This window comes from Dryobates pubescens, chromosome 38 (assembly GCF_014839835.1).
Source record: "Dryobates pubescens isolate bDryPub1 chromosome 38, bDryPub1.pri, whole genome shotgun sequence".
Taxonomy (NCBI): Eukaryota; Metazoa; Chordata; class Aves; order Piciformes; family Picidae; genus Dryobates; species Dryobates pubescens.
Window position 1 is genome coordinate 1,004,759 of NC_071649.1, and position 26,967 is coordinate 1,031,725.

General features: G+C 46.4%; 1 protein-coding gene across 2 annotated transcripts in view; it reads left to right on the forward strand.

The window, feature by feature from the left end:
- Positions 1-26,967, forward strand: part of BMPER (BMP binding endothelial regulator) — a 198,251-nt gene that overhangs the window by 90,868 nt on the left and 80,416 nt on the right. For both annotated transcript variants that reach the window (XM_054177146.1, XM_054177147.1), the window contains exons 7-10: positions 10,725-10,824; positions 15,012-15,121; positions 16,505-16,645; positions 20,449-20,553. In XM_054177146.1, coding sequence (XP_054033121.1) covers positions 10,725-10,824; positions 15,012-15,121; positions 16,505-16,645; positions 20,449-20,553 — 456 coding nt within the window. The remainder of the gene's footprint in view (positions 1-10,724; positions 10,825-15,011; positions 15,122-16,504; positions 16,646-20,448; positions 20,554-26,967) is intronic.

Here is a 26,967-nt window from a genome sequence, read left to right on the forward strand (position 1 = left end):
TGGAGTCACCATCCCTGGAGATGTTCAAAAAAGGATTGGATGTGGTGCTTGGAGCCATGGTTTGGTTGGTCATGAGGTGTTGGGATAGGTTGGTTGGACTTGATGATCATTGAGGTCTTTTCCAACCTTATTTATTCTATGATGCTGATTTTTTTTGACTTGCTCTCAACCATCAGAAGAAGGAATGGGCAGCTCTACTGACGAGTCGAACACTCTGCCTTCTGCACCTGATTTCAGAGACATTAAAGAGTACCTAATGAGAGAAGGAATAATTTGTGGGACACGTGGTTCCTGCTTGCATCAGTGATTTGTTGAGAAAAACAGATCTACCCCTGGAAAAAGCCTGAGTTGCTGAACTCTCTAGGAGAAGCACCAGTAAAATAATAGCTCCCAAAGCAGAACAAGTATGTGGGATCCAGCTGAAAGCTGGAAAGAAACTGAGGGCTCTCTACTCTCTGCAGCAGCCTGGGTTTGACCAAACTTGTAGGAACTTCATGTCCTTGGGGTCTAAAAGTAATTTTGATTTTTGTTGGTTTATGTCTGTCTACCTTTTCCAGAAGAGTCGTGGCTGGAGCCGAGAGATTCACAAGCTGCAAGTGTGCCTAGTTTGTGCCTCCATGAGACTTCTTTCCTTAGGAAATCAGCCTGAAAGGGGAAAAGTACACACTGCAATGAAACCTTTCAAGGCTTCCAAGCAAAGAGGGGCTATTTGCAACATCACTTGCAACAGAGCCAAGAGCTCTGTGTGTAAGCCCTGGAGGGGAGAGTGCTGCTGGCTGTTCAGCTGCTAGACTCTGCAGCTCGGCCGCTGGGTCAGCGAGCGATTTGATTTCAGCTGGCTTGTGAAGCCAGATGCAACATAATCCCAGCAACACTTCTGCACAGTTCTGGTAGGCTGGAGAAATATGACCAAGTGCTGGTGGTGCTGAGAGCAGAGCACTGTGGGACCTTCCCTGAGGAGTCCTCCTGCGCTTCCAGCAATGGTGAAATTTTACCAGCAGTGTCTCTGCCTGTGCAGACTTGAAGAAAGCTGCTGTGCAACCCAAAATTTCATTTGGATGAGCAGAGGGCTGGAGCATCTCTCCTATGAGGACAGACTAAGGGAGCTGGGGCTGTTCAGTCTGGAAAAGAGAAGGCTCTGAGGAGACCTAATTGTGGCCTTCCAGGATCTGCAGGGGGCTACAAGAAATCTGGAAAGGGACTTTTTAGGGTGTTAGGGAGTGATAGGGACTGGGGGGAATGGAACAAAAGTAGAAATGATTGGATATTAGGAAGAAGTTGTGCCCCATGAGGGTGGTGAGACACTGGCACAGGTTGCCCAGGGAGGTGGTGGAAGCCTCATCCCTGGAGGCTTTTGCAGGCAGGCTGGATGTGGCTGTGAGCAACCTGCTGTAGTGTGAGGTGTCCCTGCCCATGGCAGTGGGGTTGGAACTGGATGACCCTTGAGGTCCCTTACAACCCTAACAATTCTATGATTTTCCAGAATGTTCCCCTTCACCCAAAGCAGTAAATACCCTGGTCCTCCACCACCTACCCCAGGGAATGATGTTTAGGGTCAAGGTGAGGAGAAAGTTCTTCACTACAAGAGTTGTTTGCCACTGGAATGTGCTGCCCAGGGAGGTGGTGGAGTCGCTGCCCCTGGAGGTGTTCAAGAGGGGATTGGATGTGGCACTTGGTGCCATGGTCTAGTCATGAGGTCTGTGGTGACAGATTGGACTTGATGATCTTTGAGGTACTGTGATACCGTGAAAACCGGAAAGAATCAGGGCTAGCAGCTCCCTAGCAGTCCAGTTTCACAGTGGAGAGCCATACCCAAGACTGCTGTGCTTCGGTCTCTAGGAGGATGCTGTGATACTTTGGCAAATGCACACAGCATGCCATTTGCTTCTGGAAAAATAAATAGAGAATTTATTTTCTTAATCTAAGCAGTCCCAGGAAATGTGGCTCTTGAGAAGTGGAGTAGATGGCAGGACTGGATTAGCTTGGCATTTGCCCAAGTCATTTTGTATACATGGTTGCTGGAAAGTATGACAGTGTTTAAGAGGCTTCATCCTAGCCTAAATTACTAATAAATGCATAATAATTTAGTTTATTCTTCAGCAGCTGCATACAGCCACATACAGATTAACTTCCAAAAGAGGGAGGCTTTTTGGTTTCTGGGTTTAGGTCAAAATTTTCCAGCTCTTTGGCACTTTGCAGCCACATTTGCAGTGTACCAGGAGCTTGTGGACAGGAATTTGCATGGAGACAACTAGTCAAACTTTCTTACTAATACAGCTTGTTGATGGCAGAAAAAGTGCAATTGACTACTGGTATCGTAAGGATCCACATGGAGGGAGAGGATCTAGAGTTAAACTCTTACTTGCCAGGAACTGATGGAGTTCTTCAGGCTTCTTTTGGCTGTGACAAGGAATGCCTTTGTATCAGACTGAGAGAAAACAGTCAGAAGGGGTAGCACAAGGATTGTGCCTTAGCCCTGAGATTTGCTCAATTAATCATAAGAATGTTTTGGTTTACCATTTCCAATCTGCATAGATTTTAGGTAACTTTTAAGACAGTATTTTATATCCACACAAATCTGCATGATCTGGTGTTAAAATGAAGGTGAGTTCCTTAGAGCATTTGCTGCACCTGCAGTTCCTAGGACACCTCTTTAGACTGTCAGTAGGATCACTTTCTAAAGCCTTCCTATAGCAGTGATATCTCAGCAAAGAGGATTTGAGATCTAGATCCAGAGTTTAAAACCCAAGCCCACACAAGGCAGTGGCAATACCTGCTCTTTTGAGCTGGAGCTTGAGATCTGCCTGTCCTGAAGTTTATCCAATACTTTTGAAAGAGGCAATTTAAATGTGTCCAGAGAAGAGTAATGAGGCTGGGGAAAGGTCTGAAGCACAGACCTGTGGGGAGAGGCTGAGGGAGCTGGGGTTGCTTAGCCTGCAGAAGAGGAGGCTCAGGGGAGACTATTGCTGTCTACAACTACCTGAAGGGAGGTTGTTGCCAGGTGGGGGTTGGTCCTTCTCCCAGGCAACCAGCACCAGAACAAGAGGACACAGTCTCAAGCTGCACCAGTGGAAGTTTAGGCTCAAGGTGAGGAGAAAGTTCTTCCCAGCAAGAGAGATTGGCCATTGGAATGGGCTGCCCAGGGAGGTGGTGGAGTCACCATCCCTGGAGGTGTTCAAAAAAGGATTGGATATGGCACTTGGAACCATGGTTTAGTTAGCCATGGTTTAGTTGGGTGATAGGTTGGTTGGACTTGATGATCTTTGAGGTCTTTTCCAACCTTATTGATTCTATGATTCTAAAAATCCCAGTCTAGATGCTAGCTCAGGCTGCAGGGATGTGGGAAGCTCGGAGCTGTCTGCCTGCCTGTTTATGGAGCTGCTGTGCTGTTTGCCTTTATGCTGAGTATTGTTTTGCTCCTTTGTGTGTTTCCTAAAAGCCTTTTCCCTTCTGAGACCCTTCTAGGGAACTCTCACTGTGCAGGGCACGGCTGTGTCAGGGATCCTGAAATACTGTGGAGAGGTGAAGTCGCTGCCAGAGGCTGTCTGCCATGTGCTGCACTTGCATTGTTATGAGAACTGATGTGGGAGAGAACAATTATTTTACTTCCAGATTAAAACAACACTCTTAATACCTTGCCCTCTCACTTTTGTGCCTGAAATCTACTTGCCTGGCACATCAGGGGCTGTACATCTGTTTGTAAGCTCAAGGTGTGGATTTGCAAGCATACAGTTCCAGGGGCATTTTGAAGGTGTTTGCACAGTGCATGTTGCTGACCTGTTTTGTGTGTTTAATACACGTTTGGGATGCTGTGGAAGTCTTTGCTGTCACACAGTAGTTAACACATCAGAGAAAGTTCCAGCTGAGCAAGTGTTTGCAAGCCAATACACTACCCAGTTCGTGTAGGAAGCCAAATACACATCAGTGAGCGTGATGTAGTGAGATAGAGTCCTGCTATGGAGAAGGCCTGCTAAGGATGGAGTCCTTAAGCTTTTCTTATCCAAAATGGTAATGCTCATCATTATCTAAAATCACAGGATCACAGAATGTTGAGGGTTGGAAGGGACCTCCAGACATCATCAAGTCCAACCCCTCTGCCAGAGCAGGATCACCTAGGGAACACAGGAACCACACAGGACAAATGCAGGTTGGCTTTGAAAGTCTCCAGAGGAGACTCCTATCTGGGCAGCCTGTGACAGAGCTCCATCACCCCCACAGTTTCTTCTCATGCTGAGGTGGAACTTGTTGTGTTCCAGCTTATATCCATTATTCCTTGTCCTATTACCAGGTGCCACTGAAAAGAGCCTGGCCCCTTCCTCATGATACCCACCCCTCAGACATTTATAGATATTGATCAGATCCCCTCTCAGTCTTCTCTTCTCCAGACTCAGCTGTCCCAGTTGTCTCAGTCTTTCTTCATAAGAGAGATATTTGAGTCCCATCACTATCCTTGTAGCTCTTCATTGGACTGTCTCCAGTAAATCCCTGTCTTTCTCACATTGATGCTACATAGAAGCCTCATCCCTGGAGGTTTTGAAGGCCAGGCTGGATGTGGCTGTGAGCAACTTGATCTAGTGTGAGGTGTCCCTGTCCATGGCAGGGGGGTTGGAACTGGCTGATCCTTGAGGTCCCTTCCAACCCTAACAATTCTGTGATTCTCTCTTTATCAGCAGATTTCTATTCATTGCTGTCACAGAAACAAAAATGCAGTTCTGTGAAGAACTTTCTCCTCACCTTGAGCCTAAACTTCCCCTGGCACAGCTTGAGACTGTGTCCTCTTGTTCTGGTGCTGGTTGCCTGGGAGAAGAGACCAACCCCCACCTGGCTACAACCTCCTTTCAGGTAGTTGTAGACAGCAATAAGGTCTCTCCTGAGCCTCCTCTTCTCCAGGCTAAACAACCCCAGCTCCCTCAGCCTCTCCTTGTGGGGCTTGTACTTGAGGCCTCTCACCAAGCACAGGATGAACACAGGACAAAACCAGGGAGGAATCTCTTGTGAGATGATTTATAGCTTCACTAAAGCACAAAGAAAAGGACTGAAAGTGGCATGGAGAATGAGATGCCCACAAGAAATGTGGTTCTGGCTAATGCTGGTGTTAACCTTTAACGTTAAATGATATGTAGATAAAATGCTATTAAATTAAGGCATGATTGTTATCAGTAGCAACCAAATTGGGAGAATGGAAAACCTCTATCCTCCTAAAATTTCAGGAGTGTTTTCAACATCTGCTTGTGACAAGGGCAGCTCTGCTCTTGATGGTCAGAGTTCTTGCCCTCCAGGCAGAGGAAGCCCAAGACTCTTGGAGATGATATGTAGCAGGCTCCCATACTTTGGGGGAGTTTTTGGACACATGTTTGCTTTTTTTCCTGCAGATATTTTGCTCTTCATCTGTCCTAGCAGACAGGCTGCATACACGTACCAGGATATGAGTAGCCCAGTTCTGGACCCCTCACTATAGGAAGGGTGTTGAGGTGCTGAGGTGTGTCCAGAGAGGGGCAACGAAGGCCTGGAGCACCTGGCCTATGAGGAGCATCTGAGGGAGCTGAGGTTGTTCAGTCTGAGAAGAGGAGGCTTGTCGCTGTGGGGTACAGTGCGGCACCCACAGCGACGAGGGTGGAATTCAAGCAGGGGGGTAGGGAGCACCCAGGTCAAGAGCTCCTGCCCGTGGCAGCAAGCCCTTGAGACTAACTAACGACTGCCTTCATGCAGCTTGCGTTCGTAGCTCTCCTCTTGGTGTGGCTCCAGGGGCTTGGTTAACCCTCTTCTTCTTACTGGCTGGCAATACTTACTAAGGTAGTGCAGGTGACTCTTACCTCATCTACAGGAGTTGCTTATTAAACCACTGCAGGTGGTTCCCATTTCATCTCTCCTTGCAGTTTCTCATCTTCAATCATTCAGTTGTGGGGGACCCAATCCCCCACAGAGGCTGAAGGGAGACCTCATGGCTCTCCACAGCTCCCTGAAGGGAGATTGGAGTGAGGATGAGGGCATCCTCTTCTCTGTGATGACAACTTGACAGGACTAGAGGAAATGGTTATAAGCTGTGCCAGGGGAGGTTCAGGCTGGATCTTAGGAAATATTTCTTCACAGAGAGGGTTCTCAAACATTGGAATTCTGTGCCCAGGGCAGTGGTGGAGTCACCATCCCTGGAAGCCTTCAAGCGTTGTGTAGACCTGCTTGGGGACATGGTTTAGTGTTAACCCTTCAGTGCTGGATCAAGGGTTGGACTGGATGGTCTTGGAGGTCTGTTCCAACCAGATATATTCTGTAATGATGTGGAACTGCATTTTATCTTTCATCTGGTGTCTCCAGCTGCAGCCTGACGAGTTTCTTGTGTCTTTATTGAGCAGTGAAATATAGTTGAGGTAGGAACTTGGCAGTAGTGGATGGATGGGTAGATAGATGAGATCCATGCTTTTGTTTTCAGGAAAACTCATTATCTGTCTTTCTCAAAGATGGACCTCTCATGGGAGGGTTAGAAAGTGCTGTTTCATCTTCTCCTCTCTTCTGTCTCCTGAGATGAGACAGTACCTCAATCCATACTGCCATCTGAGCTGATGCCAGGGAGCCTTCTGCTTTTGTTTGACAGATACAAGGTGGCAGCAGCAGTTAGAGGGTTCTTGTTTGTCTGCAAGGTGGGAAGTGAATCTTTTCCTGGAGACTGTGTATCCATACACAATCTGTTACCTCCAGAGGACTGTAGACTGCAGCAGCATCCCCTGATTAAGGCTTCACATAACTATCGCTCAAGGATTTATTTGTCTAGCTCTCGAATAGCATTTCTCACAGGAAGCAGATGTCATTTGTACTTTATTGGTCTGTGCAGGCCTCCAGTTCACATTTGGGTTTGCTGGAAGTTGTTGCTTCAGGCCTGGAATATTCTGGCTGCCTGGGAGATGCTATGCTTGACAGGGAGATGTGAGCTAGGAGCTGTAGATGTAGTTAAAAGGTGGAGGCATCAAGGCGTTTACTGTGCAGTTCCCACTCTGGCTTAGGCCATCCGGAACCAAACTCCAGAGCTCTCCAGAGTTATTTTTTTATCCCTTGATAATTTTTTTTTGTTGCCCTAATTTTTCTTTTCAGACCTGTTCCATAATTGTATGGAATACAATTGGCAAAGCACTGGCAGGAATAGAATCATAGAATTGTCAGGATTGGAAGGCACCTCAAGGAGCAGCCAGTTCCAACCCCCTGCCATGGCCAGGGACACCTCACACTACAGCAGCTTGCTCACAGCCACATCCAGCCTGGCCTTCAAAACCTCCAGGGATGAGGCTGCCACCACCTCCCTGGGCAACCTGTGCCAGTCTCTCACCACCCTCATGGGGAACAACTTCTTCCTAACATCCAATCTCAATCTACCTATTTCTAGTTTTGCTCCATTCCCCCCAGTCCTATCACTCCCTGACACCCTCCAAAGTCCCTCCCCAGCTTTCTTGTGGCCCCCTTCAGATACTGGAAGGCCACAATAAGGTCTCCTTGGAGCCTTCTCTTCTCCAGACTGAACAACCCCAACTCTCTCAGTCTGTCCTCATAGGAGAGCAGCTCCAGCCCTCTGCTCATCCTCGTGGCCCTTCTCTGGACACCTTCCAGCACCTCCAGATCCTTCCTGGAATAGAGGCTCCAGAACTGAACAATCCTGCTTTGAAAGCTTGTGCTCTGAGTGCTTTGTGAGTTTTGAATTGCAGTGATTGAGGCCTGAAAGCAAATAGAGATCTTGTGTAGATTTTGGAATTTCCTTGTAACACTCAAGGAGCATTCTCTGTGAGCTCTGTAGGGCAAGTAGAACTTTTCTTTCTTTGTACATGAGCATTTTGCATTTTAAAAAGTATCTCTACCACAGTCTGCAATGGCAATGTCTTAATAATGTGCTAAGCCCAGGCTTCAACTGAATCTGTCAGAGGTGCAAGAGTCCAGAGTATGTCCACACAGGCATGGGATACATGTTAAATACAGAAGCAAGGTTGCAAGAGAGGACCTGTGCTCACCATGTGTTGCAGCATTGATTTATCTTCCATGGATGTATTCCTGATCCTGCCACCAGGCTGGCTGAGATCTCCAAGCCATTCTTCACTGATCCTTTTTTACCATTCATTCTGGCCTCTCCTCTGCTCAGTACTAAGTTGAAACTCCCTCTTTACCACACTGCTACTCCTGCTTCCAGTTGTAATGCTGCTTTTTAAACACCAAACTACTTTCTGGCTTACCCTACTTTCTCTCCTGCTTCTTGCTTGCTGAATTGTCACCAAAGTTTGAACTTTGTCTTTTCTTAGCCCTTGTCCCTGGGCTGAATGAAAGCACTGCTTCAGACAGCCCTTCTTTGCTATCTTTTCTTTCATTCTCCACCTGCCTCTCTTCTCACAAAGCTATTCCCTGAGCATCACAGGGACTATCAGTGAAGAATTCATTTCTTTTTGTCCAATTTCTGGCCTGACCCTTGGTTTAGAGCAGACATTTCAGTCTACAATAAACTCTGTGTTCCTGCATGCCACAGTGAAAGAATTATGAGCAGTCCTCAGCCATGTGCGTCCAGGATGCTTTGGTAGCCCCATGGGACAGGTAGACTGAAAACTTATGGCAGAGTGGAGGTACAGTCAGTGTGTTATCTTCTGTATAATAGTGTCTATGTGAGGCTGCCTGTATCTGAAAGCTTTTACATGATTAACTGAGGCCATTAGGAAGGGAATGGCATGCCATCATTTCAGGCACAAAGCTCTTGAAAATGAACAGCTTCTTCCATCTGCCTCCAGGGAACCCTAGAGGCATCCTGCATGTAGGTGGGAGGAGACTATTCATAAGTCTTCCAACACAGCATCCAGGAACACAAAGCTTATTGTTAGGATGAGCCTGCAGCTCTGAGTGATAAATAAGGCAGGGCAGTTAGATGGAAAAAGGGATGAATTCCCTTGCTAAGGCATGTGGACTGATTTTTTGAGTTTAACAACCTGGACCTCCCATAAGCAAGCCTATGGAGGACATAGCATTGTAGAATGGTTTGGGTTGGAAGGGTCCTCCAAAGGTCATCTAGTCTGACCTCCCCTGCAGACAGCAGGGACATCCTCCACTAGATCAGCTTGCTCAGAACCTTGACTATCTCCAGGGATAGGTCCTCAACTACCTCCCTGGGCATCCTGCTGCAGTGTTCCACCATCCTCATGGTGCAGAACTTGTTCCTAACATCCAATCTAAATCTGCTCTTCACTAATTTAAAACCATTGCCCCTCATCCTGTCACTCCAGGCCTTTGTAAACAGTCCCTCTGCAGCCTTCTTGTAGCCCCCTTCAGGTACTGGCAAACTGCTTTTAGGTCTCTCCAGAGCCTTCTCTTCTCCAGGCTGAACACCCCCAGCTCCCTCAGCCTGTCCTTGTAGCAGAGCTGCTCCAGGCTCCTGATAATTTTTGTGGCCCTCCTCTGGACCTGCTCCATCAGGTCCATGTCTTTCCTGGGCTCCAGAGAGATGTTGGTAGAAAACCCCGAGCTAAACACAGTGTGCTGTAAGCATGGTGAGGTAATCAGGCAACGGAACAGAATAAGGACAAAGACCTCTTTCGACTGACTTAATCTTGGCCATATGCTCTGTGCTTTTGTCTCTGCTGTGCTTTTTACCTCCCTTTTTGAGATTGATTGGTACACTAGCATATATCCAGTCTATGTTGTCCTTTTGTCTTTTGCTTTTCTTCCTTATTTTTGCAACTTTCATTCTCAAATTTCACAGAGCCTCTTGTTTTCAGTCCTCTGAAAAAAAGCAGACCTTCTGGGTTTGCATTGTTGGACTCGGATGCGAACAGGAATGTGCTTTCTTAAGTGATTTTGGCTTATTTGCTCTCTGAGGTCACAGACATAGTGGAAGAACACCTGCTCTCATCTTGCTTCAGTACTTAATCTCTGTCCCAGACAAGCCTAGAAGTTCATAGCACAGGAGGTGAAGATGACTGTAAAAGAATGGCTCAATAACTTCTTTGAACCCATAGCAAGGTTCACAGATAATGATTTCATCCTCCTTGGGTTTTCTTTCCTATCAATACCAGGGAATAAAATAGACACAACAAGACTGGAGAGGGGTTTGGAGCACAAGCACTATGAGGAGCAGCTGAAGGAGCTGGGGTTGTTTAGCCTGGAGAGGAAGAGGCTCAGGGGAGACCTTCTTGCTCTCTACAACTACCTGAAGGGAGGTTGTAGCTAGGTGGGGGTTGGTCTCTTCTCCCAGGCAGCCTGTGACAGAACAAGGGGACACAGTCTCAAGCTGTGCCAGGGGAGGATTAGGCTGAATGTGAGGAAGAAATTCTTCCCAGCGAGAGAGATTGGCCACTGGAATGTGCTGCCCAGGGAGGTGGTGGAGTCACCATCACTGGAAGTGTTTAAGAAGAGCCTGGATGAGGCACTTGGTGCCATGGTTTAGTCGATTAGATGGTGTTGGGTGATAGATTGGACTTGATGATCTCAAAGGTCTTTTCCTACCTGGTCAGTTCTGTATTCTGTATTCAACTCCTGCATTCATTACTAGAGAGAAAAGCCTGAATAATCTGCAAGCAATGCACAAAGTGTTGAAGTACAGCTGTGCACGTTCCTTGCATGTCTGATGCGAGCAGAAATTTTTATTGGCAAATCCTGCTTTGGCTAAGGCTTTTCAAGGCTTGTTAGCGGTCTGTGTGTGTGTGTGTTTGCATGTCTGCTTGACATTTTGCTTCATTTTTTTCCCTCTGACTAAGCCTATTTTCTTTCAGGGCGGCAGGACACAGTGTATCCGAGAAGTCTGCCCCATCCTTTCATGTCCCCAGCACCTCAGTCATACTCCTGCTGGCCAGTGTTGCCCCAAATGCTTAGGTGAGTGGTGTTTTTCCAGGTGATTTTGTAGTTAATCTGATCTGTGTCTCTGTGGCATCTTTTACACCAGTGTTTTATGATACTGGTAAATTCAGGGATGTGGAAGAGACAGTATTCCTCACTTGAGTTTTTGATCTACAGGTTTAGACAAGTACTGAGGGTCAGTGTGTAGGGATCACAGGTTGGAAAGAACCTTGAAAGATTGAATCCAATCCCCTTGCCAGACTAGGGCCACACAGGAATGCATCCAGGTGGGTTTGGAAAGTCTCCAGAAAAGGAGACTCCACAACCTCTCTGGGCAGCCTGTTCCAAGGCTCTGGCACCCTCACAATGAAGAAGTTTCTCTTTATGTTCATGTGAAACATCCTCTGCTCCAGCTTGCACCCATTGCCCCTTGTCCTATTATTGGACATAACTGAGTAGCGCCTGGCCCCATCCTCCTGACCCTGCCCTGCCCAATCTTTATCAACATGAATGAGGTCACCCCTCAGGCTCCTCTGCTCCAAGGTACAGAGCCCCAGCTCCCTCAGCCTTTCCTCATAAGGGATGTGATGGGTGGTACTAAGCAAGGAGCATTTGAGCAGAGAGCTGTTGGCTTGCTTGCATGAAGAAAACCAGAGATGTTTCCCACCTTCATTACATGTCTTACGTGGAGGTTGAAGCAGGAGGAAATGTTTTGTTGTGAGTTTGCCACAAGAAAAAGGCCTCACCCTCTCAGATTATTATTCAACTGTGCACTTGCATTCTTATTTTTGGGGATATGAAGGTTCAGAGGAAACTTCTGAACTGAAATTTATTCTTAGAAGCTGTTGTCAGAGATGCCAGGGACCCAGAAGTCTGCCTCGTGGTTGCCATCTTATGGTGGAATCACAGTTTCAGCCAGGAATGTTTTCAGTTGTGTCATTCCAACATATTTTGAAGGAGGCCTCTAAGAAGGGCTAATTCTTCCAAGTCATGCCAAGGAAGGCAGTGACTTTTGAGACTCCTTATTTTGCTCATCCCATATTCAGAGATCCCACAGCTTGACATTCCTTAGCATGTGTCCCTCTACTTTGTAAACAGAGAGCACAGACATCCCACCAGGTAAATTAGCTTTGATTTGGTCTGTGAGGTTATACCTAGGATTGGAAAAGTGTCAGAGCTGATAACTCCAAAGTGTTCAACAGAGACATGTTATCATTTGGAACATCTCTTTATCACTATCCATAGTCCCTTTTGAGGGCTAGGTACAGAGAGGTCTGGCCTTGGAAGCAGAGAACTGTAGGGAGTTCCACCTTCTCATAAGAATGTTTTTGGTTGCTTGAAACAGACTTGAATTTACTTATTTGCTAACGGAGAAGAGCTGCAGATAAGTATCTGCCTGGAACATTAACTGAGGCACCAGAGAGTAAAGGAATTAACTAGAGAGAACGGTCCAAACACCAAGCTTCTGTTTTGGCTGAGGACACTTTCCCTTTCCTTTTGTAAAAATCCTCTTGTCCTCTACACCTCATACTTTTCTCCACTGAACCTTTCCCCTCTTCGATCCAGGCATTCATACCTCAGCTTCTGACTACTTTCTGAGGGTTCTCCTGCAGATTTGGAGGGATTTTTTCCCCCCTTTTAGAAAATAGCTGAGAACCAGTCCCCTAATAACGAGGACTTTCGTTTTACGTGCTCCGAAGCCTGTCAGCTACCTGTCTCTGGTGGAAGTGTTGGGAAGCATTGAAAGTTTTGGAGCAGAGGTAGAGCCAAGGGGTGTGCAGCACACTGCACAGCAGTCAGGAAAAAGAAACGTTTTCAGGGATGCTGAGGCATGGGTTTTAAAGTATCATGTGGAGGACCTCCCTGCAAATGAATTCCTGATACTCAGCGTATATAGCTTAGAAGAATGCAGTGGACTCTGCTGGGACTTGAATTATTAGTTTAACTAGTGGTTGTGAGCCAGCAAAGCTAACCATTAAGCCAATATCTTCCACCACCACATCTTTTAAAGTGGTAGCTCCTTTGTCAGTGGTTTTTTTCCCCCCAATTATTTGAACTAGGTTGGCCACCCGGACTTGCTCTGGGTGGTTTGCAAGGCGTAGCAAGAGGCTATGAGGCACAACCGGACTTTTGTTCACTTGTTGACATAAGTTGTGCAACTGAAGTCCTGGCCCCACATAGAGCAGTAGAAGTGTTGTTACAGGCAGGGCTATGGCCAGGCTTTGCCCATAAGTGATGCATGGATGTGGAGCAGTTCCTTTTTGGGCTACTGAGCATCCTCAACCGATTTCATCTGTCAGTCCTGCAGGAGAAATGAAATATTTTCTGAGACACACATTCAGTAAAAAGAAGGCTGGTTATGCTAGCACAGGTTAATCCAAGGTAGCTAATTGGCAAGAGAAATGATCAAATTTCCCTTGACTGAATGAAAACAATTGCTTCTTAGCTCTTGGTTAATAGTTATTTTACCATTAGCTTTGCAAAAACTTTAGGCTGAGGCAGTGGATTTTCCTGCATGCTTAGCTTTTTGTTTGCTTATACCTCAGAGGAAGAAGGAACCTTTTTCTTTTAAGCTGTTCTACATTCATCAAGCATTATTGAAAAGGGCTCTGGGTGGCCTGATCTGGTTGAGGATGTCCCTTCTTACTGAAGAGGGAGTTGGACCATTCTGTGACAGTGTGCCAAGACCTGGTGGTGTGAGAGCTAAAGTAGTACTTAGTGACTTCTTGTCCACTTAGAGTGGTCATTCCCTTCCTTGGATCTGATGCCTGTTTAACATCAGAAATGGTAGGATGGGAGACTGGCAGCCACTCATAAAAGAACTTATAAGTTGACTGCCACCAAAAGTCAGCAGTGTTTTTGTAAGGAGCTCAAGGTTCTGCATCATAATGGTCCCTTGTTTGAAATAACCTACTAGCAAAGAAGCTGAGGAGCAAGAGAAGCTTGCAGAACCACAAAGTGAGTATCAGCCACTGGACTCTGAAAGTGCTTGCAGGATTGCAGGACTTCAGTAAGGATTTGCTACTGATGCTGCCTTCCCTGTATGGTGCTCTAAACCTTGAGTCACTCTCATGAAACCCTAATATGTTATGGGTTATAGTAACTGAATAGCTAAAATCATAGAATCATAGAATTGTTAGGGTTGGAAGGGACCTCAAGGATCATCTAGTTGCAAACCCCCTGACATGGGCAGGGACACCTCACACTAGATCAGGTTACTCACAGCCACATCCAGTCTGGCCTTAAAAACATCCAAGGATGAGGCTTCCACCACCTCCCTGGGCAACCTGTGCCAGTCTCTCACCACCCTCATGGGGAACAACTTCTTCCTAACATCCAATCTGAATCTACCAATTTCTAGTTTTGCTCCATTCCCCCCAGTCCTGTCACTCCCTGACATCCCTCCCCAGCTTTCTTGGAGCCCCCTTCAGATCCTGGAAGGCCACAGTTAGGTCTCCTTGGAGCCTTCTCTTCTCCAGACTGAACAGCCCCAACTCCCTCAGTCTGTCCTCATAGGGGAGCAGCTCCAGCCCTCTGCTCATCCTCGTGGCCCTTCTCTGGACACCTTCCAGCATCTCCAGATCCTTTCTGTAACATGGGCTCCAGAACTGGACACAGTCATTCTGCTCATAAACCATGCAAATGCCTGCATTCTCACAGTCCTGAGTGAACAAGGTACACCAAGCTAGCTTAATGAAACTGGACAATACCTATGGGGTTGTTTTTTTTTCCATCAGTGTCACCAAGTTGATTTCATTTGGCTGCTGTGAACCCCTGGGGTGGTTATGCTAAAACCAGTAAAGGCTGCTTTATTTGATAAGTTATTGCCTTAACTTAAAGGCTGTTTAAACTGGTTGAAGGGTCCCTACCCTAAGAGTTAGCAGTGCTTAATTTTTATTCCTTTAGCTGCGCTGTGCACGATGAGAGGGAGAAGAAGGATTTCTTTTCCCCAATATAAACATGCCATAAATCATATTTATATTCCCTCCCATGGTAGAATTTGTGTGCTAGAGGAACAGTGAACTGCTAAAAGTACAGATTTTTTTTTTTATTATTTTTGGGTGGTTTGGGGTGGTTTTTTTTTCACATCAGGATGGAAACACACAGCAAATGACACGCTGCACATGAATTTTGTCTGGTGACAATAAACCCTACTATTTCTGTTGACAGTATGGCATCATTTCAACCCAACTCTCTTTCTATTACTGTTTATTTATATTCAGGACAGAGGAAAGTGTTTGACCTCCCATTTGGAAGCTGCCTCTTTCACAGCAATGTTTATGATAATGGAACCTCATTTATTTATGACAACTGCACGATGTGTACATGCAAGGTAAGTCCACCGCGCTTTTGGGGCTGCGGGCTGCTGGCTGCCTGGCTTGGCACTGATTTGTAGGGCTGTGGGACTCTAAAGGCCTGATGTTGCTGTTCTTTGGCATCTTGTGTGGTCCACAAGGGGCTGATCTGAAGAGCATTTGCAGTTGTGCTAGGAGAGTTCAAAAAGCTGCTGATTCTCTTAGCCGAGACGTGTTGCCTTGACTCGGTGTGGTGTAAAATGAAGTTACCCAGGCTATGGGATTCCCTTTTAAGTCTGAATTACAGGCCAAGGCTTTTTACATGGTGAATGATCACATCTCTGTTGGAGGGAGGGCAGGGATTTATTTATTTCTTTAATTCCTCTGACTCTACCCACTTGCACTTTTGCACCTAGGAAAAACCCAAAGTTAAATGTCACCAAACCAGTAAGATTTTGCAGGCCAACAGAAGTGCAAGCTGGGCTTTAACTTCACAGGCCTTGAAACAGTCCCTTAATCCAGTAAATAATCTTCTGAGTTGAAATCTTTCAGCAGACCCAGAGAGGTGATTCTACCACTTTGCTCTGCTGAGACCTCACCTGGAGTAGTGTGTACAGGTCTGGAGTCCTCAATAAAGGAGGACATGGACCTGATGGAGCAGGTCCAGAGGAGGGCCATGAAAATGCTCAGGGAGTTGGAGCAGCTCTGCTGTAAGGACAGGCTGAGGGAGCTGGGGGTGTTCAGCCTGAAGAAGAGAAGGCTCCAGGGAGACCTAATAGCAGCCAGCCAGTACCTGAAGGAGACTACAAGAAGGATGGAGAGAGACTGTTTGCAAAGGCCTGGAGTGACAGGACAAGAGGCAATGGCTTCAAACTAGAGAAGGGCAGATTTAGACTGGATATCAGGAAGTTCTTTACTAGAAGAAGTTCTTTTTTGGCTGGAGGTTGGGAGGAGGTTCTACACAGAGAGTGATTGCCCATTGGAATGGGCTGCCCGAGGAGGTGGTGGAGTCACCATCACTGGAGGTGTTCAGGAGGAGACTTGATAGGGTGCTTGGTTGCATGGTTTAGTTGATTAGGTGGTGTTGGATGATAGGTTGGACACGATGATCTTGAAGGTCTCTTCCAACCTGGTTTATTCTATTCTACTATGAGGGCCCCATCCCTGGAGATATTCAAGGTGAGGCTCAATGAGGCCCTTGGTAACCTGATCTGGTTGGGGATGTCCCTGCTGACTGCAAGGAGGTTGGACTGAATGACCTTTGAAGGTCCCTTCTGGACCATTCTATGCTATTCAAAGCAGTTGGGCTTTAACTTGGGTGAATGCAATGACTGAGCAAGCAGAAGTGTTATGGTAAGAACACAGAGGAGCACAAACATCTTGGTGATGATTTCCTTATTTCCTTTTGTCATGTTACCTAGGATTCTACAGTGGTGTGTAAGAAGAGGTGCTTGCTTCCTGGGGAATGCAATAAAAACAAAGACCACTGCTGCAAGGAGTGTGTCTCATACATCTCTCCTGAGGAAGTGAAAGTGTGCAAGTTTGGCAATAAAATCTTCCAGGTAAAGTTTTGGGATGTTGGTGGAAGCACTAAACCTGCAGGAGTTTACTGTAAATCAGTGCTGGGGTTTGCTGTTTAGAAGAATCCTGGTTGAGGATGGAATGATTCAGAGGCAAAGCTTTGCATCATTTGCCATCTACTCTTTTTTCTCCTGAGTTTGTGTGAATTCTACTGGTACACAGATTAGTTCCTCTTTGACGTGATGTGGTGTCTGCTTCCCCTACACAGAGATTCAAGGTGCTGTTTCATGACAAGTAAGGCATTTTTAGTCAGTGGTAGCAATCCTCTGCTTTCTGATATCCTTGGAGATATTTGGAGTGGTTTGTAGGCTTTACCAGCTGAGTCAAAGAGTCTCTTCCACAGCTGAGCCAGCAGGAACTTTGCAAACTTCATCTTGGCTGAAAGATACTCATCTTGATTTGCTACATTTCACATCTCTACTAAGGGCAGCACCCCTGATATCTTATATGGTGGCATAGCTGTGCAATAACTGTTTCCCACCGCACTCTCACCCAGTGTTTTCAAAGCACAAGAGATTCCTTGCAGAACACTTACGCTACTGGAGATTAGGAAGAAATTCTGTGCAGTGAGGGTGGTGAGACACTGGAACAGGTTGCCCAGGGAGATTGTGGCTGCCTCCTCCCTGGAGGTGTTCAGGGCCAGGTTGGATGAGGCCTTGAGTGACCTGGTTTAGTGGAAGGTGTCCCTGCCTGTGGCAGGCAGGTTGGAACTAGGTGATCTTTAATGTCCCTTCCAACCCAAACCATTCTATGAATCTATTGCTGAGACCCTGTTTGTTTTTCCAAGTGGTGCAGCCTTTTTCACAGTGTCACTACAAGATTCTGTCACCTCATGGGCCATCTGTGAGTTAAGAGACCCTTGAATCAGATCACATATTAAATCCTTCATGAATGCTTGGTTTGCTCAGACAGAATTGCTTCCTGTCTCTTCCATCTTTTGTGTACACAGCCAAAGTGTTTATTCTGGAAATTACTTGTGAACCTACTGTACACTGAGGCTGTCTTCCCTCTGATTGGCACTTTCACACTGGTGTTATTGTGCTTCAGGAACAAATGCCTGCTTCTTAGGCACCCAACTAAAATATTCTGCTGCTTGTGAAGATTTTGGTGTGTTGCTAAGTACTGTGTGGAGTAAGAATAAATAACGAGACAGTGCACCCATTTCTGGCCTTGTGTGCAAAGGGGTAAATCCAGCTTTGCTCTGTTGGTGTCAGTGATCTAACAGAGTGGGCACAGTGAATGTGCTTTTGCACAACAGCTATGAGACAAAAAAAAGTCAGAGAAGTTGGCTGCTGTCAGGTGTGATATGTTGGGTGATACGTTGGACTTGATGATCTCGAAGGTCTTTTCCAACCTGGTCTGGTCTATTCTATTCTATTGCTTTGGAGAGTGGTCATTACAGACCCATGGGAATTTGTGCAGCATCAGGAACACCAGGCCTGGAAAAAAAAGACAGGGGAGAGCCAGCCTGTGGTGGGTTGAAATTACCCCCCAACTAATTTCAGAGAATTACCTCCCAAAATAATATTACCAGACCAGCTCAGCTGAAAGCAAATGAAGCTGTATGTGGAAGCAGACTGAAATCTAGAAATGTGAACTGCAATGAATAGGTACAAAATATACAATATTTACAACTTATAAACAACACAAGAACCCCCCTGGACAAGACTGGAGTGGGGGGCTACCAATAGCTTCCCCCCCTGAATTGAATAGAATAGAATGGAATAAACCAGGTTGGAAAAGACCTTTGAGATCATCAAGTCCAACCTATCACCCAACACCATCTAATCAACTAAACCATAGCACCAAGTGCCTCATCTAGTCTCCTCTTATAAACACCTCCAGTGATGGTAACTCCACCACCTCCCTGGGCAGCACATTCCAATGGCCAATCTCTCTTTCTGGAAAGGACTTTCTTCCTAACATCCAGCCTAAACCTCCCCTGGCACAGCTTGAGACTGTGTCTTCTTGTTCTGGTGCTGGGTGCCTGGGAGAAGAGACCAACCCCCACCTGGCTACAACCTCCCTTCAGGTAGTTGTAGAGAGCAAGAAGGTCTCCCCTGAGCCTCCTCTTCTCCAGGCTAAGCGACCCCAGCTCCCTCAGCCTCTCCTCACAGGTCTGTGTTCCAGATCTCTCCCCAGCTTTCTTGCCCTGTACACAGGACAAGAGAAAGTGAGTAGCTTGTTAATACTTAGCCACCACAAGAATGCAGCCAAGGTCAGCAGCAGCCAAGCAAAAGATGCCAGCTAGTATCAGCTAAAGTGAAGAAGCCAAACACAGAGAGAATTTATTTATACAACTACCTTTATGTTAGTTATCAGACCAATGTGATTAATTTGACCTTATAATTATTTTCCCTTTTACATCCAGTGGTAATTTATTTGCATTCTACCACTTTCCTACTCAATCTGTGGAAATTTTTTCTAGGCATCAGCCTAAAACTGCCACACAGCCTCTGACCAAGCAGGCTGTGCTGAATAAGTGAGGGTCCTTGGAATTTCAGAGGGAGTCTGGTTTTCTCTCTGGTCTGATGTTCTCATCATGTTGAGGTGGGCATGTAATTGTTCACAGCTGGCTGGTTGGAATGCCTGTTCCTGTCAGGTCTATCCTCACCCTTCCTTCACAGCAGCCTGGTGAACACAAAACAGGCACATTTTGGCTCTAAGTGGGGTAGCACAAGGCTGCAAGTGGTGAGGCCAGAATGTTTTAGAAACCACATTTGGCAAATGCAATAGGATGTGACAAAAGGAGCCAGGGCAGTTCCACAAGCAATCATTCCCATGTAAGTGGGGACCAGGCATATTTTGCCTTGCACCTAATACTTCAAGAGCCGTGCACACACTGTCATACCTGTTCTGCATCTGAGAAGCTCAGCACTGGATCTCTTCTAAACACTTTCAGATGTTCAGCAGATCAAGTATCTGCAAAAGTGCTGTAAGTAATCTACATTAGAATTCATTCTTTGACCGTTTGTGCCCTGAGCCAAAACGATGCTGCATCTGGGAATACATTCACTGTATGCTGACATCTTAATCAGATACTTTCATGTGTATGAGCTTAAAGATAGAATAGAATAGAATAGAATAGAATAGAGTAGAATAGAATAGAATAGAATAGACCAGGTTGGAAAAGACCTTTGAGATCATCAAACCCAACCTATCACCCAACACCATCTAATCAACTACACCATGGCACCAAGTGCCTCATCCAGTCTCTTTTTTAGCACCTTCAGTGATGGTGACTCCACCACCTCCCTGGGCAGCACATTCCAATGGCCAATCTCTCTTGCTGGGATGAATTTCTTCCTAACATCCAGCCTGAACCTCCCCTGGCACAGCTTGAGACTGTGTCCTCTTGTTGTGGTGCTGGTTCCCTGAGAGAACCCCCACCTGGCTGCAGCCTCCTTTCAGGTAGTTGTAGAGAGCAATACGGTCTCCCCTGAGCCTCCTCTTCTCTGGGCTAAGGAATCCCAGCTCCCTCAGCCTCTCCTCATAGGGCTTGTGCTTGAAACAATAATCAGGGCATTGATGAAAAATGCAAATATGGTATTGGTTAGGCTTGGGAAAATGAATTTCTGACCTAGAGGGCCAAAGGGAAAAAAACCCTGCTGGATTTGATCTTTATCTTTCATCAGACTGGCCAAGGACAGACACCTCAAAATAATTTAGACTAAACAATGGCAATGCCAGAAGAGAAAGTCATCCTTTCTTGTGTAATGATGGATGGCTGAAAGAGCTTCCTGTTGCCACTCCAGCTGATACTGTATCGTGTTCCCTCCTGCAGGATGGAGAGATGTGGTCCTCTGTGAACTGCACCATCTGTGCTTGTGTGAAAGGCAAGACAGAGTGTCGCAAGAAGCAGTGCATTCCAGTCAGCAGCTGCCCTCATGTGAGTTTTTTTTACAACAACAGGCCTTTTTCTTTCCTCTCCTTTTTTTTTTCTTTCTTTCCTCCAACATTATCTTTTCCAGTATCTCTTGGAAGTGTGTGCATGGTGGTGGGGCGTGCAGATTGGAAAGAAGAGAGCTCCTGGTGTATTAATTTAGGTTGGTCTTCCCCAAGTATGGTACTGCTAACCCTGAATATGGTGCTGCCTGCCTCTGTCCTTGCTCTCAAGACACTACTCCTTTTCTCCTCCTCCCTTTAACTTTCTCAACTGTCCCAAGTCACTGGAGCATCTCTTTCATATACATTTACCAGCTTTAGAGAGAAGTGAGATGACTATGTTAATATTTGCTGATGTCACAAAACTTGGGGGGTTGAGGGGGGTGGCTGACACCTGTCAGACTGTGCAGCCATCCAACAAGATGTGGACAGGCTGAGAGCTGGGTGAAGGCAAACCTCATCAAATTCAATAAGGACAAGTGCAGGGTCCTGCATCAGGGCAGGAATAGCAGCAGGCACCAGGACAGGTTAGGGGCTGCCCTGCTGAAAAGCAGCTTTGTGGAGAAAGACCTTGGGGTCCTAGTGGACAGCAAGTTCTCCATGGGACAGCAATGTGCCCTTGTGGCCAAGAAGGCCAATGGCATCCTAGGGTGCAGCAAGGAAAATGTGTCCAGAAGGTCTAGGGAGGTTCTTCTCCCCCTCTACTCTGCCCTGGTGAGATCACACCTGGAATACTGTGTTCAGTTTTGGGCACAGTTCAAGAGAGACAGGGATCTGCTGGAGAGATTCCAATGGAGAGCCATGAAGATGATTAGGGGACTTGAGCATCTCCCCTTTGAAGAGAGACTGAGAGCCCTGGAGCTGTTTAGTCTGGAGAAGAGAAGACTGAGAGGGGATCTGATCAATGTCTATCAGTATCTGAGGGGTGGATGTCAAGTGGAGAGGGCCAAGCTCTTTTGGGTGGTGCACAGTAATAAGCCAAGGAACAACGGATACAAACTTGAACATAGAAGATTTCACCTCACCATGAGCAGAAACTTCTTTGGAGCGAGGGTGATGGATCCCTGGAGCAGGCTGCCCAGAGAGGTTGTGGAGTCTCCTTCTCTGAAGACTTTCCAAACCCACCTGGATGCATTCCTGTGCAGCCTCCCCTGGGTCATCCTGCTTTGGCAGGGGGGTTGGATTCAATGATCTCTGGAGGTCCCTTCCAACCTCTAATGGTCCATGATTCTACGATGTTTCAGGAGCATGCGTATTATTAAGGCAAGCCACAGGAGGTGGTCATACCTGCATTTCTCAGTGCACAAGAGGCTTAATCTTTGGAAAAATATAAATTAGACAAAGCAAACCAAATTATTTCAGCCAAACCACACCTCTTTCTCTGAGGCTGCAGCCTGAGTACTTTTTAATTGAAAGCCTGACCTGAACCCAGAGTGGTGTAATTGTAACGTCATTGCTTCAAGAATTAACATTACTTGAAACCTTGAGCTCAAGCCAGTGTTTGTTTCCTGCCCTTCTGTCACTGGCAAATCACTTTGTTTTAATGGCTCAAGCTTTCAGAAGAGGGAGCTCTAAATAGCACCTCAGGTAGGGGCAGGTCTTTGAGCCGAACTGCTGAGGAGAGACCCGAGCCCTTTGCATTATACTTTCTCAGTGTTTCCTTCTCCATCCCTGAAGCCAGAGGGAAAACATGACTCACAGACACCTAGGTAAAACATTTTAAATTACAAACTCTAGTTTGTAAAATTTTATATGGGTAAACTTTTGACAGCCAAAAGCGGTGGTAGAATAGAGAGCCTGTACCTTGGCTCTCCCTTTCATGCTGCGACAGTGGGCTGCTGCAGGAGCAATGCTTGTATCCTCGGAAGAGGGGGCATTGCTTGCTGGGCACTCTGGCACTCACTGCTGAAGGCTGGTATCCTGTTAATGGGCCTCACTGAGATGTTGCTTAACTCTGCAGAAGTTTGAACAAATGGAGCTGCTTTTCTGGAAACCTGCTGTGGCTCACGGCCATCAGGGCTTGCCTCCTTCAGGCTATTCACAGTATAAGCAGGAGGTGAGACCTTGGACTCTTCAGTTCTCTTCAAATTCTTTGAGAACCTGGCATGCAGTGCATCTTGTTTATATTTTCTCTGTGCTGATGCATTTCAAGTGTTTAAGATGCTTCTGAGATCAAGTACCTAATGTGGGTTAATGCAGATCTGTGCTGAAGTGCACCACTTCAGCAGTACCTGTGGACAAATTGGAGCACTGATATGAGCACTTGAAATGGCTTCTAAAATCATAGAATGGCTCAGGTTAGACGGGACCTTAGAGATCATCTACTTCAACCTCCCTGCCATGATCTGGGACACCTCTCAACTAGACTCAACTGCTCAAGGCCTCATCCAACCTGGCCTTGAACATCCCCAGGGAGGAGGCAGCCACAACCCTTCTGGGCAGTCTGTTCCAGAGCTTCACCACCCTCCTACTGAAAAACTTCTTCCTCAGCTCCAGTCTAGCCCTGCTCTCCTTCAGCCTCAAACCATTCTCCCTTGTCCTGTCTCTAAACACCCTCATGAAAGTCCCTCTGCAGCCTTCCTGTAGGATCCCTTCAGGTACTGGAAGGCAGCTCTAAGGTGTCCACAGAGTATTCTGCAGGCTGAACACCCCCACCCCAGTCTATCCTCATAGCGGAGATGTTGCAGTCCTTGGATCATCTTAGTGGCCCTCCCCTGGACTCACTCCAACAGCTTTGTGTCCTTGTTATTCTGGAGACACCAGAACTGGATGCAGTATTTGAGGTGGGGTCTCAGCAGAGCAGAGTAAAGGGGCAGAATTCCCTCTCTTGAGCTTGCTGGCCACACTCCTTGTGCTGGGCAAAAATTTGCCATCCACAGTCCTGTGACAGCATTTCTGACTCACCAGTGACCTCAAACAGCTCTGCTGCATGATCTGTTCCAAGGTTAACGTGAAGTCTGAAACTGTCCAAGACCTCCAAGCTGAGTTGTCAGACAAGGTCCAGTTGCTTAGGCGCTGAAGAGACCAGCTTTGTGACCCTGCAGCACCATTTCCTCCAGTCCCTAACCAGTCATCTTGTTCCCCACCTCCCTTAAACTGGAGCCTACAGCAAGCTGCACACAAGCTCACCTTCCTCCACAGGCACACGTTACATTTCTGCCCCTGCAAGCTAAATTGAAAGGACAAGTAGGAGAAAGAATGCAAACTCTTGAGTGAGATTTATTTTCCTGTTCCAAGTGGGTACCAAGTGATTTAAAGCAAACAGTCTACTCTAATGGGTTTACATCTTTTACTGTTCATCTGTGCCCCACTCATACCAATGAGAGATTCTGTCATGAGTCTAGCAGCATTAATTAAACACACCACATTATGCAAGGTTAATAGGTATTAATGATGCTGCTGCTTAAAGTCTGGGTATCGTGCACAGAGTTACTCTGCTGTCCCTGCAAGCTGCAGGGCTGTGAAGTCCATTTCTCTTCTCTCTTCACAGTATTTCTGGCAGTAAGCAGCCTCTCCTGACTAGTGAAGGCTGCTGTGGAATAAGATGCTGTTTAGTGTCCCTTAGGGTATCAGGCCACATAAAGTCATCTCATTAAGACAGTGTTAGGATACACATGACTGAGTGTGAAAGGCTTGAAGATTCACAAGGAACCTACAGTATTATTCCTTGGCCTAAATGCTTTACCGTGCAGTCTTAATACTCTTTGCCTGATGTTGTGGGGCTTTTGTGGTGATGGAATATAATTTGATTAATCAAACATAGATTTGGGCCAATTGTTTCTTGAAAGGATGGGTTTCAAAGTGGTAATTCCACAGACATTTCCAATGCCCTGCAACTGTTTGTGTTATTCAATGTGTCGGTGACTGCCTGACCTATTTTCAAAGACTGTTTCTGCCCTTTCTTTCACTTCTTCAAAGGGCTGGGCACATTTTTGTTCTGTTTCTTTTGCTGTTTGCTTTTTGGAGCGCTGAATCTTGTATCAGTAATTGTAGGAAGTGTCTTGCTTAGCTTCGTTTCATCTGCAGTGGAGGCAATGCATCTTGCAAAAGCAATCCCTCCTGTCATACTTACAGTAACATTGGACCTCCTCGGGCTTCCAGGGAGCCTTGTGGTCTGCGCTTTACGTGTCCTGCTCCCTGGTTGCTGACTCCACTCCACTCAGTTACCTGGAGTGTCAGCCTGCAAGGTGCAGGACATGCTGGCACCCATCCAGGAAAGCCACTAAACACATGTCCAGCCCTGCTGAAGTTAGTAGGCTTTCCACGTGTGCTTACATTTAAACACTTGCTTAAACACTTCATGGAAAGGGAGTAATCTCAACACCTGGCAAGGCTGAGTTTCAGAGATCCTTCAGACCTTTCCTTTGCTATTTCTTGCCTTGTGCCACCTCCTTTCTCACTAACCTTCCTTATAATTTTCTGCCTCGCCTCTTCTTTGCATTTCCTACTAGCAGTGTAAGCCTAAGGTGTTGGTCAGTGGTCACGGACGTGACTCTTTGTGTGCTGCTGGGGGGAAGCCTGGTGACTTTTTCAGTGTGCAGCCTTTTCTGAGCTCCAAGGCCCTGCAGAAGTTAATAGAATTAAATTCACAGCATGTGAAGACATTTGCAGACTTCCAATGTGTGGGTAAATTTTGAACCCGTGAACTTCAAGTGAGTTAAAACTTTATTCAGAACACGTTCACCCATCTCCAGCACAGACTGCATTTAATGTCATGCACATCTGTTATTGTTACAAACAAAAAGTTGCTGTTTTTACTCCAGTGCCAAACGAGGCACAAAAAAACAACAGCTGTTGCTATTGCACAACCAAACAACTCCCTTCCCCTCCCCCTCCCCCCTCCCCCAATTAGTCTTGCCTTAAAAAAAAAAAAGGGAGAAAATTAAAACCTCAGACATAAATTTGAAAACCTCATAAAGAAGAAGAAAAATCCCAGAAAATAAATAGACTCAAATGTGGTCTGCTTATAAATATTCATAGGGAAAAATGGGATCACATCACTTAGCCCAGTCCTAAGGGAACCCTCAATGCTAACGAACTCTTGCAGCACATGTTAGCAATAATGGGTTTCCTTCTTCTGCAAGACAAAAACAGGATCTCGGGCCAACATGGTGGCTCAAGTATCCAGCCTCAGCAGGCTGCCTTGGAGATTCCAATTTCACTTGAATTCTTGCTGCTTCCAGCTCCACTGATGAGTTGAACTCTTTTCTTAAAAGGAGAGGTAAGGCTGTACAGTGCAGCCTGTAGCATTCAGCTGCACGTCTTCCATTCATGCAAGTAAGTGTGACCTTAACCATTCCTCTTTGAAGGATTTTAGCCTAGCAGGTGCTTGGGAGTCTCCTAGCTGCAGCCTCATTCTCCTTGCTGTGGGGCCTGTGGTCACACAAACATCTAAGCATTGCCCATGCTGCCAGTGTAACTCTGATCCAGCCCTTTGCTCAAGTCCAGATGTGCCTCAAATCTTGTTCAAATACAGTTGCAGGTTCAAAGGCAAGCTCAGGCTGACTTTTATGCCCTGCAGATGATGAGCCCAATTGCACTCATTACCAAGATCTCATTCATGTCATCTGGGTACATCAAGCATGAGCAGGACAAAGCACGCTTCGCTCCAGTCCAGCAGATACTTGGGGTTTATTTCTTGCCATGTGTGTTGGCTGAGCTTGGCAGCACCGTAGCCAGAAAGCTAGGCAGACAGCAATAGGGCTTGCTGTTTGTCCCCCCCTTTCCTGCTCTCTTCATAGACCTGCAACTGATTTCTTGGTCTGTTTTCATGAGCTTGTCTGCATTGCTGAGTGGGCAGAACAGCACAAATCTGCTTGCTTGTTCTTGCTGGTTGCTCCTTGCTCACCTGCTTGGTCTGGAACAATGGAGACTTAATCAGTGTTCAGCTGCTGTCAGAGCGAAGGGTCAGTGCTGGGGACAGCAGCACAGCTCCATATGCCTCTTACATCCCTGCATGGGAATGTGTGTGAGGTCCAATATCACCATAAGTTCTGTTAAAGCCCCTGCCAATTTTTGCTTGGAAAACCACATCATTCAGTCTGAAATTTTCCAAGCCTGTCCTCTTGCTTATGGTTATCTTTAGGGAATGCCAGTAAAACCAGGTGAAGATCCGAAAGGAGCATGGATGTGCATACACAAAGGCATGTCTTCTGCTCCTAGCCAGCCTTGAATATGACACAACCATAAATAAAACTGGCCTGGGCAGAGGAGTAAATGAAGACTTGAACCTGTTGTCCATATTGGTGTGGCTAGACCAAATTGTTTGCTTTTAGATGTTGCATGTGCTTGGATGCATGCCCCCTGGGGTTGTTGGTCCATGATCGGGAATGAGATTTGGTGGGAGAGACCACAAGAGTTAGCCATGAAGGAAAGAAATGTGGCCAAACCTGATCTTTACCAGCGCCTCCTTCCTTTT